Source organism: Rhinatrema bivittatum, chromosome 9, assembly GCF_901001135.1.
Source record: "Rhinatrema bivittatum chromosome 9, aRhiBiv1.1, whole genome shotgun sequence".
In the NCBI taxonomy this organism is placed as follows: domain Eukaryota; kingdom Metazoa; phylum Chordata; class Amphibia; order Gymnophiona; family Rhinatrematidae; genus Rhinatrema; species Rhinatrema bivittatum.
The window spans coordinates 193,030,296-193,046,973 of NC_042623.1; the positions used below are offsets into that span (position 1 = coordinate 193,030,296).

The 16,678-nt window shown below is 47.2% G+C and overlaps 1 protein-coding gene across 1 annotated transcript in view; it reads right to left on the bottom strand.

Annotated features, from left to right (window-relative positions):
• Positions 1-2,740: 2,740 nt before the first annotated feature.
• LOC115099326 (probable cation-transporting ATPase 13A4) overlaps positions 2,741-16,678 on the bottom strand; it is a 118,738-nt gene continuing 104,800 nt past the window's right edge. Inside the window, exons 26-30 of the mRNA XM_029616910.1 lie at positions 13,332-13,506; positions 11,704-11,894; positions 9,745-9,833; positions 9,032-9,112; positions 2,741-5,948 (exon numbers count right to left, since the gene is read on the bottom strand). Coding sequence (XP_029472770.1) covers positions 5,733-5,948; positions 9,032-9,112; positions 9,745-9,833; positions 11,704-11,894; positions 13,332-13,506 — 752 coding nt within the window. The 3' untranslated portion in view covers positions 2,741-5,732. The remainder of the gene's footprint in view (positions 5,949-9,031; positions 9,113-9,744; positions 9,834-11,703; positions 11,895-13,331; positions 13,507-16,678) is intronic.

Below are 16,678 nucleotides of genomic sequence, written 5' to 3' on the forward strand. Positions count from 1 at the left end.
TGGAAAGGGAGAAGGAGAATCTGGTCTGAACTTTGTCCCAGGAGGACTGTGTGTGTGTTGACATAAAGCTGAAGTGGGAGCTTGACGGGTGGGAGGAGCAGTGCAGCAGGTCAAGGTCGGGTACTAGAACTTGTATTCAAGGGTTGAGCAACGCAGTCTCACGGCTTGTCCAGCAATACCAGTCAACAGGGGAAAGGACTCTCCGGCAGGAACAGAGATTATTAGGGTCCGAGGGATCCGTGCTGGTGGAGGCAGCAGCTCTTCTGTCAACGTCTTCCACGCTAGATGTCCTCAAATAGCGGTCGCCCGGCCCTGAGAACCTGCGGTGCCTCGGGGGTTCAGAGCTTTACCTGGGTTCTCAGGGGCAGTTTGAACTCAGCAAGACCTCACAGCACGAGCAGCTCTTGAAGACTGAAAAGTGGATGCGTTACATGCCACCGGTGTTTCTGTCAAGCTGGGCAGCTCACTGCTCGTAAACTGCATGAACCCCTTTGCATAAGATACTCCTGGGGGAATCTTGCGCAAAAAAATTTAAAATTCTGCGCACAAAAACTGAAAATTCTGCAAACTTTATATTGGTCAAAATAACACAATTTACATGACAGTCTTTAAATAATAATTACATTTTAAATTATTACAGAAAACAGTTATTACTTAAAGTTGCAGAATTGTAAATATTTTGAGCAGAATTTCCCTAGAAATTCTCTGTAAGAGTGTCCCTTCCACACACACCCCCTCATACAGGCTCCCTCACTCTCTCGCACACACATATCCCCTCAAACAGGCTCCCTCACTCTCTCGCGCACACACACATCCCCTCATATAGGGTCCTTCTCTCTTGCATACATACCCACACAAGCTCCCTTTCTCTCTCACACATACATCCTCACACAGGCTCCCTATGTCTCTCTCTCATGCAGCCCTTCACACAGGCTCTGTCTCACACGTATGCAATCCCTTCACACAGGCTAGCACCCTCACATACACACAATCCCTTTTTCATACACACCAGCTCCCAATCTCTCACACACATACACACTCCTTCACAATCTCCTCATATAGGCTTCCTCTCTCTGAAACCTACACTCAAGCATCCCCCCAGCCCCTCTCTCTTACCTCCCATGCTCTCTCTCATACCCTCCTGCTCTATCACCCTCCCCTCATATAGGCTCCCTCTCTGAAACCCACACTCAAGCATCCCCCCACTCCCCCTCTTACCAGCCAAGCTGTCTCACCCTCTCCCACAACTCCTCTCCTCATATAGGCTCCCTCTCTGAAACCCACACTCAAGCATCCCCCCCACTCCCCCTCTTACCAAGCAAGCTGTCTCATTCTCCCTCACACACACATTCTCTCTCACCGGCATCCCCCTCCCCTCATATAGGCTCCCTCTCTCTGAAACCTACACTCAAGCATCCCCCCACCCACCCACCCTCTCTTACCTCCCAACACCCTCCTGCTCTCTCTCACCCTCCCCAGCCCCCTCTTACCAACCAAGCTCTCTGTCAATCTCCCCTCTCTGACACACATTCTCTCTCTCACCGGCTTGCCGCGGGACGCGCTCCGTTCGCGGCAAAGATGAAGGTCCGGCATGCCGTTCACAGCAAAAAGGAAAGGCCCCTGAGTGCATGCCGGGCCTTCATCTTCGCCGCGAACGGAGTGCGTCCCACGGCGTGCGTCCCATCTTCGCCGCGAACGGAGTGCGTCCCACTCTGAGCGGAGAGCCAGGCCTTCATCTTCGCGGCAATTCTGCGCAGGGTGGGAATTCTACTCAAATTCTGCGTTCCGCAGTAGCACAGAATTCCCACAGGAGTAATAAGAACATAAGAACTTAAGAAATTGGCATACTGTGTCAGACCAAGGGTCCATCAAGCCCAGCATCCTGTCTCCAACAGAGGCCAAACCAGGCCACAAGATCCGGGCAAGTACCCAAAAACTAAGTCTATTCCATGTTACCGTTGCTAGTAATAGCAGAGGCCATTCACTAAGTCAATTTAATTAATAGCGAGTAATGAACTTCTCCTCCAAAACCTTATCCAAACCTTTTTTAAACCCAGCTATACTAAACATATCCTCTGGCAACAAATTCCAGAGTTTAATTTTGTGTTGAGTGAAAAAGAACTTTGATTAGTTTTAAATGTGCCACATGCTAACTTCATGGAGTGCCCCCTAGTCCTTCTACTATCCGAAAGAGTAAATAACCGATTCACATCTACCTGTTCTAGACCTCTCATGATTTTAAACACCTCTATCATATCCCCCCTCAGCCGTCTCTTCTCCAAGCTGAAAAGTCCTAACCTCTTCAGCCTTTCCTCATAGGGGAGCTGTTCCATTCCCCTTATCATTTTGGTAGCCCTTCTCTGTACCTTCTCCATCGCAATTATATCTTTTTTGAGATGCAGTGACCAGAATTGTACACAGTATTCAAGGTGCGGTCTCACCATGGAGCGATACAGAGGCATCATGACATTTTCCGTTTTATTCACCATTCCCTTCCTAATAATTCCCAATTCTGTCAGAGAAGCAGCTTTAGCTGAGATTAGGCTGCTGGCATTTTCCATAACCACCCTTGGCTAATACTGATTTACACAGGGTCAGTTAGACACACAGTCACAATCCACTCTCTTCAAGCCCCGTTCAGTGGATTCGTCTCAGGGGGGCGGGGGAATATCCTCCAAGGCTGAAAGTGTTAGGTGTGTCCGTCACCAACTGCATTTAAAGGAACCAGCGTCACACGTGATTGGTGTTCCAGCATAAAGTCTTTACTGGCGCCCCTTGTGCAAATACAGCAATCTTACACAGAATACACATTTCCTTTGATACATCCACAATCCTGAAATAAATACTTGAATCGGCAACCGTCTGCTCCCTCCTTTTCTGTTACTGGGGTCCCCTATATTCCTTTGCAAAATGTAGGGCCTTCCAGCTCTTCTAGCTGGAATGTAGAGGTTATCAAGAGTTTGTAAAATGGACAATACCGCCAATGTAAAGTTCCTTGTGCATAGAACCCAAGTAATTCTGTGGCTCCTACAATCACTCCACTCTCCCCCTCTGCACTCCTGTTGATCCCCCTTTCTCGCATACTCTACCCTCTCCAGAGGCCCTGCTGTCCTCCAGCGGAGCCCCTCTTCTAACCTCTGCTTCTCTAGCTGAGCCCCCCTAACACCACCCAGCCCCTCTCTCTCACCTCTTCCAGCCCTTTTCGCACTCCATGTCTTCCATCACCCCAGGCACTTCTTATAATTCCCCAACTGAGCCTCCGTTATTCCTTCTCTCCTCACTTTCATCCCCAACCCCTCTCTTTCGCCTCCCAGCCTCACCTCCTACCCTCTAACCCTTCTCTCTCTCGCTCCCCAGTTGATCTCCTCTCACCCCAGCAACTTCTCTTACATCCTACAATCGATCTTCTGTTATTCACCCTCTCTCACCCTACATAGGCAATCTCTCTCCACTTGATCCAACCCTCAGTCTCCTCCTCCATTTGATCCCACCCTTCAAACAGCTCCTCCACCAAGCATCTCCCCGTCCAGGGCCAGCAGCACCATTCTCCTTTGGGCTTTGGACCAAAGGTGAATGACAGCTTTGTGGGTAGTGAGGGCAGGCTGATGACAGGGATGACGTTTTTCTCTCGGGTTGGTTCACCGGTGGATGAGGTGAGAGGAACACTGGCCACCTCCATCAGCCCTCCCCCTCCCCTCATGGCTGGTCCCTAGCCTGACTGTGATCTTCTAGCTGCAGTAGCCTTAGTAATGAAAGCCAGCTTGGGGGACTAGAAGCTAGGGCAAGCTCACGTGCCCCGCAGCCAGCCACAGTCCCTCCTCGCGCAGGGCTTCCTGTTACCACATAAACTCACAGCAGGGCTTGAGGGCATGTGCTAGCTCAAAGGCCCTCCCCCCCATGCCGACTTCCACTACTCATGTGGATGTTGGCCCCTAAGAGTGCAGCTGCTTGAGGCACTGTGACCCCCGTCTGAGGTTCTGACCCACCACCCTCCACTGGATACTGGATACCGCCCAAGTGTCCTCACCTTCTCAAGCTGAGTGATGCAGATGGGAATTAAGCAAATTCCCCAAATAAAAGAGTGAAAGGAAAGGTGGGGAAGCTTTCTTTCAACTGAAGATCCAAAATAAAGAATCTTCTCCAACCTCGAAGGTAAAATCAAACAGAAAGCCACTTAAATCTCCACCGCCATGAGAGCAGCCTCACATGGGGTTGCTGTGGCACAGATGGTAAGTTCCTCTGTCTTTTTCTAAATGCATAGCCCTTCTACAGGGCCACACCTCTGTAGGGATCCCAACAGGGCACTGTACTTGCAAACCACAAGCCAGAAGCCACAGGATGGAAAATCCGGACCGGGTTTCATGAAAGAGCTGCAGTGCAAAGTCACAAGCTCGCTTCTTATTTCAGCTGATTTTACTGGATTATGCATCGCGCTTGCTCCCAGACTCTTAGGGGTGAATTTTAAAAGGCGCGTGTGCGGTGCTGGAATCAGGAGATGCACGCGCATGTAGCACCTGCGTCTACCTGATTTTAAAAGGTGCCCATACGTGCGCGCTCAAGCCCGATGTGTAAATATCTCACGTCAAACCAAAAAGGGGCATGGTGTGGGCGGGGGTGTGGGCGGGGCCTGGGCATTCCAGGGTGGAGCCAAGAGATGAGCATGGAAGCAGGTAGGGCCTGCACCCAGGTCTAGTGCCACGCAACTTTACCTTCTGCTCATGAGGAGGTGTAAGTCTAAATAAAAATGTTTCCCGGTATCTCTGAACTGTTTGAGGGGGTCTGGGAATACTAGAGGCAATACAGGCTAATGAAACCAGGGGTGCTGAGAGGACATAGCTATATTATAGGCAAACTAGTGGACGAGCAGCTGCTGAAACTGGTCATGGCGTGGATGCACCCCTGTTATAAAATCCCCCACTTACACGGCTCAAACCTCAACTTTATGCGGCTCTGCGTGCACACGCATAGACATGCCAGGGCTAATTTATAAGGTACGCACCTGTGCGCGCATGGATGCTATAAAACGGCCGCGTATCTGGGCATACGCCGATGCGCACACGTATATATGAGCGTCCACGCGTCTGTTCGAAAGTTACCATCCTAAGCTGCTGGCTGTGCTCTGGCCCAGTAGCATTTTTTTTTCTTTTCCCATTTAAACCAGTCTGGAACTATTTTGTTCCGCACATTACAGATCACGTGGACAGACCCATTTCTAATGAAAACAGATATTATAGTTTTGGTTTTAAGATGGTTAATAAAAGTGTAGTTTGGTCATACTTCTCTGCCAGTTAGCTAAGTAAAGTAAAACGGACACGTAAAATACTGCATGTGGGCACGTTTTTTTCCCTGAAAAATCGCTGAAGGTTCTAATACCTCAATAGCCATCTCGGGGTCTCCTCATATTATTAGCAGCAGCAGCAGCAGGATATCTTTCTAAAGGACAGACATGTATGATGTCGACAGATAGACAAGGAAAGGTCAACACCAGCATATCACGAAGGATTTCCGTTGCCCGTTATGTTTGCAGTCTAAGTAAACACAAACAGGAGGGCGGCAGTGGCGACCCAGCAGTTAGACCACCTGATATAAAAACAGGATATGCAAACCTAAACTTGTAATGTTATTTTTTTAACAAATAAAGTACAGAACTCTTCAGTATATACAAACAGAGCATTCGTCAAAATGCTTTTAGGGAACCAGAGCAGGGCACTCAGATTTCCATCAGTCTCTCTCTACTTCTCATTTTTCTCAAATGCTGGATTGGAGAACACCTGCAGCTTGCTTTCTAGTCCATTGCCGACGTGGTCTGCGTAGATGGTTCGGTTCAGGGGAGGCCACTCTGGGTCCGTTTCCAAGGCGTTCAACAGCTTTTTATACTGACTGCTGGGTGGGAGTCGGAAATATTTCTTCAGTGCGATCCAAAGGGCTCTGTTATCGAGGATGACATCCTGTGAAAACGAATTGCGTTTGCCAAGGTTAAAACAGAATACATTTATCTGATTGTATTCTAATGTAAGGAGCTTGAATCGAGCCCACGTTCGATGGAATTTTAAATCGTCCGATTTTAAACTATTAATAACCATCTGTAAGTTACTTCACTCAGAAAAAGCCGAGCATTTTGCGCTGCGCCCCCCAGTGGGAGCAGAATTGTTGGTCTTGCCCCCAACATTGGGTTTAAGCATTCACAGTTCGTTTCGAAGTGAGGTTTCTCGTAAGCAGCTCCCGCAATGTGGAATTCGCTCCCAACCCGGTTAAGGAAAGAGGGGTGAAATCAAAAAGTTTACAAAAGACCTAACAAGCTATGTTTTTCCAGGCTGCTTGTAAATCATCATCATTTATTTTATTTATTTATTTAACATTTTTTATATGCAGACAACCGTTTGCACATCGTATCGGTGTACATTTAACTCAGAACTAATAGGCGGTGCCTTTACATGGAACAGAAACTAAAAAATTAAAAGTTAACAGGTATTACAAGAGACAAAGTAAACAAATTAATAATAATAATTGAGAACTAATGTTCAAAATATTTACAAGAGAGTCAAACAGTCATATGGACAAGTGGTTTTCATAAATCAAGTGGAGGGAGTAGAGGGAAGGTAGGCTTGTTGAAAAAGCAATGTTTTTAGTTTCTTTTTGAATTTTGGGGTGGATGTTTCTGTGTGGAGATCTGGAGGGAGGGAGTTCCAAAGAGTGGGGGCAGCGAGGGAGAAAGCTCTATTCATTGTATATTTTAGCTTGTAGGGTTTGATGGAAGGGGAGTGGAGGGTTCCTTGGAGGGCAGGACATGTAGATCTAGTGGAGGAACGAGGAAGGAGGGGGGGGGGCGGCAGAGCCAATTGAAGTTTTCATTAGTGATACTTTTGTGAATGAGGGATAGAGTTTTGAACAGAATACATGATTGGATTGGTAGCCAGTGGAGTTCAATAAGGGTAGGAGTGATGTGATCTCTTTTTCTAGTGTTCGTGAGGATACGTGCAGCAGCATTCTGTAGGAGTTGTAATGGTTTGGTGTGGCTGGAGGGGAGGCCGAGGAGGAGAGCATTACAGTAATCGATTTTGGAAAAGATGATAGATTGAAGTACCGTGCGAAAGTCAGAGAAGTGCAGGAGGGGTCTGAGTTTTCTGATAGTTTGTAGTTTAAAATAGCAGTCACTTAAGATAGCTTTGATGTAGGGTTTGAAGGAGAGTTGATTATCAAGCAGAACACCAAGGTTACGGATGTGTGGGTGGAAGGTAGTGGAAGAGTAAGATAGGGGAGGAGAAGGAAGGGGTAGTTTAGTAGAAATGATAAGGAGTTCCATCTTTTGGGGGTTGAGAGCAAGGTGCATGCCAGTAAGGAGTTTGTTGATGGCAGTCAGGCAAGATTCCCAGTTTGGAGAGCTGAGTTAATAGAATCAGAGAAGGGGAAGAGGATTTGCACATCATCTGCGTAGATGAAGTGTTTGATGCCAAGATTAGTGAGGAGGGTAGAAAGAGGAAGCATGTAGATGTTAAATAAGGTAGAGGAAAGTGAGGAACCCTGGGGAACACCCTGATCCAGTTTAATAGCATCAGATTCGTTGTTATCTAGGAGAACTGTGAATTGGCGATTTTGTAGGTAGGATTTCAGCTAGGAGAGTGCAATTCCAGTGATACCAATACTGTTGAGGATGTTAAGGAAGATGGTGTGGTTAACAGTATCGAAAGCTGCAGAGATGTCTAACATGGCAAGAAGGTAAGAGGTACCTGTGTCAGTGCCCTTGATAATGGTGTCAGTAAGGGAAAGGAGTAAGGTCTTGGTGCTCAGATGCTTTCGAAAGCCATGTTGCGTAGGGGGTAGAATATTGTTTTGTTCAATGTAATCAGAAAGGTGAGAGTTAACAAGCTTTTCTAGAATTTTAGCGAGGAGGGGAAGGTTGGAAATGGGTCTGAAATTGGAGAGGGTGGAGGGGTCAAGAGTAGGTTTTTTAAGGATAGGTTTAACTACCGCATGTTTGAGTGAATTGGGGACCATGCCCTGTTCTAGTGAGCAGTTCAGTATGAGTGACAGGGATTTGGAAATAGTTTTGGGAATGGAAAGTTTAGACAGGATGGTTTCAGCGGGTTGGGAGGATGGTTTCATTTTTATTAGGATGTTTTCTATTTCAAGGGAGGAGGATGCGTCAAAGGTAGACAAGGTAGCCGAGAATGAGTTGACGGGGGGGTAGGTTCACATTATTGGGGTTAGGGGAGAAATGTGCGGTGAGGGAGGAGACTTTGTTTTTGAAGAAGTGTGCGAGTTCATTACAGCGGTTCTTAGAGGTGGGGATGTGTATTTGCCTGTAATTTTATGGATGTTTTTGTTGTCACCTGCCCCGAACTATATTTTTGAAGAGGCAGGCTACAAATGTAATCAATAAATTAAATACATAAACTGAATAATTTATGTGCGCATGCATTATATAAAATGCGCCTAGCGTGCATGGGTGTGCTCCTAATTTTAAGCGGTCATGCAAAGAAATGTTCTTCCCGTATCTTTCCTTAGGTCTGTTGGCTTTTTATAACCGCAAGCGAACACATTTTAGAACATGCGCGCATCAAAGAAATAACCAAGTTTGACCACTTAGTCCACTGGTTTGCCCAGTCAATCTCTTGGTCATTAAGACCCTTCTGGTTCTTCAGCCTGCATCACCTTACACCTGAACAAGGGCAGAAGTAAATATGCGCAGGTAACAGCCTGACGCACGCCACGTCGCCAGTTCTAAAGTCGGGACCTATGCGCGTAATTGTTGGTCCCGTCCCGCAACACCCCTAACCCGCCCCCCTTTTTTTTTTTTTGCACGCTCTGTGGCTTGCGCACACACACATATACACAAGTAATTTTCTGGTTTTAAAATATACGAGTTGCTTAGGCTTGGCCCAAATGCTGGCATATGTGGTCCTTATAACGCAAGCAACTCTTTTAAAATTCACTCTTAAGGCTTTTCTCCCATTCTGGGTCTGTGGCAAAACAGCTTACTAAACTAGGCCCTATGTGCACGGTATTCAATAATATCTGTAAAAGCTCTTACCTCTACAAAGAACAATACAATGAAACACACGACCAGCATAATGAGCATGTGAACCCGCCAGAGGACAGGGGTGCAGACAAGCTGTGGGGATAAGGAACGAGACAATTCAGTTCAGTTTTTATTTTATAGATTAGTTTCATTTGAAGATAGAAAAGAAGATCAAATAAAAGCATACAGGACAAATAAGGAATAATTAGCTCATCATTCATACGACACCCTGATCTAGGGCACTTCATGATAAATTACAGGCCCCAAAGGTCTTCCGGTTTGTGGTCCATGTACCACAGCAATAGGAGAAGTGGGATTTAAACCCTGGTCAGCTCTGCAGCCCATTATTCTAACCACCAGACCGAATTCTGAAACGAATGTAACTGTCCACAATCCTTAACAAGTTTTCAAATGGGAATATTTTACTGCTGATGGTTATATAGTGCTCATGGTGCACATAGCACTCGTATATCTGAACTGTGCTGGAAAGTCTCTGCCTTGGGCAGTTTAGATGCTCAACTTGAACGCAAGGAGATTATCTGCTTTTCTCAAGGATAGGAAAATCATCATAAACCATCTCTCTCTCTCATCCCTTTCGATTGCCCATTGGCCCAAGAAGGCGGTATATAAAAATTTAAAATAAAATAAATGAATAAACACACACACACACACAATTTCAGATGTCAATATGAACCCGCCTTTAACGTTGTTCCTGCAATACTCACTTCCAGTACAACATATAAACCGTCGATGTCGGCAAATATTAAGAACAAGGTGAAAGCAACTTCTACGAGCAAAGCAAAAACAAATATATCTGAAAGGAAAAAAAAGAAGAACGCCATGAACCAAAATTAACATTTGCAGCTGACCAACTCTATAAGTGAAAGATCTCATCGTCAGTGCCCCCCCCGGTTCCTAGCGGCAGATTCTTTCAGGATCCTGCGACAAAAGTTAGAAAATTCCGTGGCAAACGTTTCAAAATTCCGCAGACGTTCGCATATTAAAGAATGGGATTGCTCTATAGAAATACAGACGTTCTCTGACATTTTCTGTGTCCGGTTTACTTGGCCCTTTGGGCATCTCCGTGATTGCTGCTGGGAATGAAGGGAAGGAAGGGGGTCTGGGCCTGGGGGGGGGGGGAGGCTGAGAAAGAGGGACAGAAGATCAGAGATGGTGAGAGGGGAAGAGAAAAAGAGCAGGAGATTTGGGAAGAGGGAGGAGAGAGAGTCTGGGATTGAGGGGGGTGAGGGGGGAAAAGGGAGAAGAGGGAGGATGGAGAAGGGAGGGATAGGGAGGGACTCAAGGACTGGGGAAAGGAAAGCACAGATGTATAGGAGGTGTCCCTGCCCTGGCTCTGGTCCTTTCCTACTTCCATTAACTCCTCCCTTATCCGTGATGTTCTTTCTACCCCCTTGCCCCCCACATCCTGATTGCCATCTTTCACGCCTCCCACCAATTCCCTCACACACTACTCAATTGCTTTTCTTGCCTCCAGTCCCTGTTTACCCTCCCAGTTTCTCCTCACCTTCCCAACTTCTCACCACCAGTCTCCCCTCTGATCCCCTCTCTCATATATCCCCAAGTAAACCCACCTTCCTAGACCCTCTCGCTCCGCCAGTATGCCCTCTGATCCTCTCGTTTCCTTTTCGTTTGTCTCCTTTTCCTACCTCCCCTGTATCGCCCCCCTGGCCCCGGCTCCCATGCCACCCCACTCTGCAGGAGGAAGAGGAGGGTGGCGGTGGGGCATCGGGCCGCTTCCTTCTCCTCTGCCATTGAGCTCAGACTCACGGTTTGGGCTACTGTAGTGTCTCACGGCTCAAAGCGCAGGTCAGGCCCCAGCAACAGAGGAAGGAGAGGTGCCTTGATGCGGCGCTGCTCCCCCTCCTGCAGACCAGATTGGCTTGGGAGACTATCCGTGGCAGTGAGAAGAAATGAGGGAAGGGAGAGAGAGAGAGAGGGGTACGCCTGCCCAACTTGGCTCCTAGTTCCCACGATTCTGCAGGCGACCCGACAATTCTGTGGTGTGGGTCCAGTTTTTGTGGCCCCCTTACCATGGCCACGGAATTGTGGGAGACCAGGGGCCCTGCTTATTGTGCACTCCGGGGCTTCTCCTCCAGAACCCCCAAGCCAATTGGATGTTCATATATCTACAATCAATAGGCATGAGATACATTTGCATACATTGGAGACCCGAGGACTCGTTTGAGAAGCCCTGGCCTACTTGAGCTCTCTCACCAGGTCTTTAAAATGTTCAGAAGCATAGCATTTGGTACAGAATATGGTACTGAGTACAGAAATCGTTGGCTCTCCATTGATACATTGCCAGCATCATGCTTAACTCATAAATTATGAAATATGTAATCACGAGCACAAACTGTTTAATGTAATCCTTTAAATTTGGTTTTGTTTGATCACGTGATCTTCATATCTGCTGCCAAATCTGCAGCTCGCATGATGCAAAGCACAGGTGAGCAGGTTCACTTAGCTCTTGCTGTCCTAATTATAGTTTATCTTGCATCAGTAATCATAGTCAATTACAACAATTAAATAGTAATTCATTCCTCAAAGCATGACTATTTACTTATTAATATTTTTTTTTATTCTCCTGATTCTTAAAGAACAGGCAAAAGTAGTGCGGGAGCATTTTGTGTTCATTATCCATCAAACAAGAGACTCGTACTCACAGTTTTTGTACACTGGCTGCCTGAACGGCTTCCCCTTGGAGAACACAAATGCTATTATTACAAAGTGGTTTGCGGTTATTAGCCACAACGTGGTGTTTTCATAGCTTCTGTGATCTATGCGTGGACCATCGTATGAATGTGACTGTGAAGTAACATTGCTGCTAATGCTTGAATTTTTATAAGGGCATCCACTGCAGAAAAAAACAAAAAAACAAAACGAAAACACACATACAGACACAAAGTTAGAACCCAGCAATCTTCCCAAAGAGCAAGACAGTGAGACTGAAACCAAAGACTTCTCAATGCATGACTGCTCTAGGCGATAAATCTCGTTTTAATGATGTGCACGCATGGGCGTCGCTATGCACAAATATCAGGCAAAGGGCCTGATTCATGAAGGTCTTTTTCCATGGACACAGAAAGGGAGAAAAGTCTATGTAAATCAGGCCCTAAATTTTATTATACTGTGGGAGATGCCATTTACTGACCTCAGTAAGCCTCATTACAGAGAATGATAAAGTGATGAGGTCAAAATGGGCAATGGAAATAATTTCCTAGTGTAATTGTGGAATGAGAACAGTACAGGGAATGTGCCGTCCACCATTCAACGCATAACAGAGTTCTATTGGCCACGTTGGTTTTTTAGAAAACCAGACTTCTCACGTGCTGTGAGATATCTTTTATTGGGCCAGCATGAGAACGATCCAAAGACGAACTTTCAAGACCATTCAGCCCCCTTTGTCAGATGTCAGCTACAATTATCTGAGGAATAATACAATATCTTTGAATAATGCTTACAGGTCCATATCATGGGTAGCCAAAAACCACCCATCTGACTCCATATCCATCCTCTCATACAATACCAACACACTATGGCAAACAAAATGACAGAATGCAGGCAAACTCTGGAGGCGAAAGGCTTCAGATCTATCAACATATTATAGTACTCAAGCAACGACAACTACATCAACATCCCCATTGCTGCACTCCCACCAACGTCTGTTCTGGCAGTCTATCTGCCATGCCCCAGCAAGATAGCCTATCCCCAGGTCAACCGACCTGTAGACACCTAAACTACTATGTACTGGACACCCTTCATGGTCACACCCGGAGTGCCTATATATGCAATCACCCTGAATACTGCCTCATCAAGGAACAGACAGTTCCAACTTCTCCACAAAAATCTAAAGCTCGGATACACTGTTCTCCCCTGGCTGCGACAAAGAAGACCAAACCACAAAAACTGAACAGGGAACAATACAAAAAACAAAAACGCCAGCTCAGGTGGGAGGACCATCATTCTGGCCCAACCTTTCCCTCAGTCCCCTGTCCTTCCGAAAACAACTAGGAGGCAAACTCTTGCTGCATGATTCTAATGTGCACTTGGACCCAGGGATACATTTGCCCCCTATGTCCACTCCCTTCCCCACTTCCTTACCAACCAACCCCTCCCCCCCAGTCCTAATGGGAAGAAGGGTCAGAGGAGAGGGATGTGAGAGGCTGGGGCCCTGAAACCACATTAGACCTGGCAGACTTGGCCTGGTGGCCTTCAGTCCATAGCATGTGTTGCACGCTTCTGCGACTGTGTGTGTACTACTAGAGTTGTAGGTAATGGCAGGTGATTTTACCTGGACAGGTTTGTGGCACTATACCAGGGCTGCTGCTGGACAATGAGGAAGGCGTAGGTTTCCATGGCAACACTGAAGCAAATATTGAAGATCACAGACAGCAGCATAGGGGGGGAGATCAACTGTCCCGGAGGTCTATACGGGGCCAGCTTTGGATATGCATGGGTGGAACTCACTAGAAAAATATAATTTGTAAGTGAAATTATTTCATCTCATACGTACGCAAATAGGAAAAGACATTATTAGTAACAGTTAATAATTAACTAACGGTTTAGGAATTCATAATGCATCATACTGAGTGGATTCCAAATCTGAAAATAGCTTGAAAAGAATACAGGTCAGTGGCCCTTAGTACTGGGAGGGATCATGGCAGCCAGATCACTGGGTCGCATTCCGTTTTGTTCTATGGTTAGAAAATTATTTGATTTTAGACTTCCAAAGGGGCATCTGTTTGCCAGTGAATCCCCTGTATGAAGGCCTCATGGCGATGCCTCAGTATAGAGGCGTTCCTTGCCCACCTCTGTTTGGAATTGGGGCAAGGTTACAGAATTGCAAAAATATTGTTAAAGCATAAACCTCTCTGACTTTGTTTTCCTAAATTTTTTGCCACAAATGAGCATCGCAGATTAGAGGAACATCTTGCAATCATTTGGGCCCTGTAGTTGGAACAAGCAGATTATGTTACTACTGTATATATGTACTTACAGCATGATTTTATATTTTAAGGTTACAAATTTGATATTTTTTTCTACTGATTTTAAGGTGAATTTTAAAAGGCGTGCGCCCGCCAAAGTTAGCAGGTGCACGCGTACGCGGCACATGAACATGTCCGCCCTATTTTAAAAGGCACCCACAGACGCACGCAAATGCTAATAAACAAATATCTCACTTCGGATTAAAAAAAAAAAAAGGGCACAGTGTGGGCGTGATGTGGGCAGGGTGTGGGCATTCCGGGGCAGAGCCAAGAGATGCGCGCGTAAGTACCTATGCACCTGGGCACATGCCCAGGTCTAGTGCTTTGTAACTTCACTTCTGCTAACGAGGAGGTGTAAGTCCAAATAAAACTGTCTGTAGGCATATCTCAGGGGTTTGAGGGATCTGGGGGAGACACAGGCTAATGGACCGGGAGGGGTTTGGAGGACTGGGGCAAAACTGATGGATGAACTGGTGAAACTGTTCATGGCATTGACGTGCGCCAGTTATAAAAATCCCCCCCCCCCCACTTACACAGCTCAAACCAGAGTTTACATGCACACATATTATAAAACGGTAGCTTATCTGGGTGCGCACCAATGCACACGCGTATAGGTGTGCCCGCACGCTCACTTAAGTTACCATCCCTGTGCTTTTTTTTTCCACACAGAACAAATATAGTAGTTGCAGTTGCGGTTCCCCCCACTACCTTGCCAATGTGCCATAACCCTGCTTTGGGCAGGCCACGTTTAGTGAAAATTCAGTCTCCATGCTGATGTAAGCTTAGGCCTCTGTAACGAGCCCAAAAGAGTAAGGGTCAATTCACATTTCTCATGTTGGACCTCCTCCATGCAAAAAGTGACAGATAATAGGGATGGACATTCAGGAGGAAAGAAATAGGAAACAAGACGACATTTTCTATTTCATTTCGGATCGTTTTCAAAACAGAATGAGTTAAATTCTGAAAAGATTTTGACGGATTCCTGTTTGCTTTCGAAAACCCATTAAAAAAAAAAAAAAAGTTGCTGGTCAGGCCTAAGCCTAGGCCTTGCCTAGGAAATAGGCTGAGACTCAGTTCATATAGCTTTTGAAGGGAGAGGAGTTATTTTGCTAACCTTTTTTTTTTCCTTAAATGGAGACTCCATATTAGTTTGCTCCCTGCTTGAGAAGGCTGACTCAAGTTGGACGGAGAGACTTTTGTGAGGATTTTGGTGTTTTAAAGTTTGTTTTTTTTACTGGTGTGAAACCCAGGGGAAGTCTTGGCGAAGGTCTGTCGCCTAATTTGAATGCCCTGGAGCTGAAGGCTTGTGAACAATGGTGGAGGTAAAGGGAGGAGCTCTAGTGACAGCATTCACGCCAGGGGAGATTTTTTGACTTTAGAAACTGTTTTCCCCTGTTTGAGTAAGAGGAAGTTTTTGCCACTGCCCTCCTCACTGGGCAGGCCCAGGGCTTCCAGAGCCTGGTTTCCCCCCTCCGGAAGATCACATCAGGAGGTTGGGAGAGAAGAAGGAAGAGATCTGAGAGACCCCTGACTGGATCTCCACTTTCGGGCCACGGGACACAGGTTGAGGAGAAGAAAGATTTGGCCATTTGGGCCTAAGGTAAGGACGTTACCATGATCTGGGAATCACTTCACATATGGGCGTTGCTTGCAAGGCTGGGACACTTTATATACTCAGTACAGGGGTGACAAGGTGAAATCCCGGAGTCTGAAGCAAGGTACAACTTCACAGAGGAAGGAAATAGAAAGTTCCAAGTGTAACTTCCCCAGCAAAAGCACAGATTGTAAACAGAACAGCGCACACAACTTGATTGGACTATAATTTGAAGAAATGGCATCGCAGAAGGGAAGAGAGTGTGACAGGAATACACACACTGTAAGGAAAATCCTCTCACTACCTGGGCCGAGAAGCTCTGCCTTCACCCCACCCCCCACAGAAAGGGGCGGATTTTAAGAGCCCTGCTCGTGTAAATCCGCCCAGATTTACGTGAGCAGGGCCTTGCGCGCCGGTGCGCCTATGTTCCATAGGCCTACCGGCGCGCGCAGAGCCCCGGGACTCGCATAAGTCCCGGGGTTTTTCGAGGGGGGGCGTGTCGGATCGGCGTGGCGTTTTGGGGGCGGGCCCGGGGGCGTGGCTTCAGCCCGGGGCGGTCCGGGGCGTGGCCGCGCCCTCCGGAACCGCCCCCAGGTCGCGTCTCGGCGCGCTAGCGGCCCGCTGGCGTGCGGGGATTTACTTCTCCCTCCGGGAGGCGTAATCCCCCGACAAAGGTAGGGGGGGGGGTCTAGATAGGGCCGGGGGGGTGGGTTAGATAGAGGAAGGGAGGGGAAGGTGAGGGGAGGGCGAAAGCGAGTTCCCTCCGAGGCCGCTCCGATTTCGGAGCGGGCTTGGAGGGAACGGCGGCAGGCTGCGCGGCTCGGAGCGCGCCGGCTACACGAAATCGGCAGCCTTGCGCGCGCCGATCCAGGATTTTAGCGGCTACGCGCGTATCTACTAAAATCCAGCGTACTTTTGTTTGCGCCTGATGCGCCAACAAAAGTACGCGAAGGCGCGCTTTTTTAAAATCTACCCCAAAGCACCCACACCTTGGGCACAACTAGAGGGGAGAGATTTGCCTGTGAGGACAGCCCCAGAAACAAATACTTTTGCGTGCCC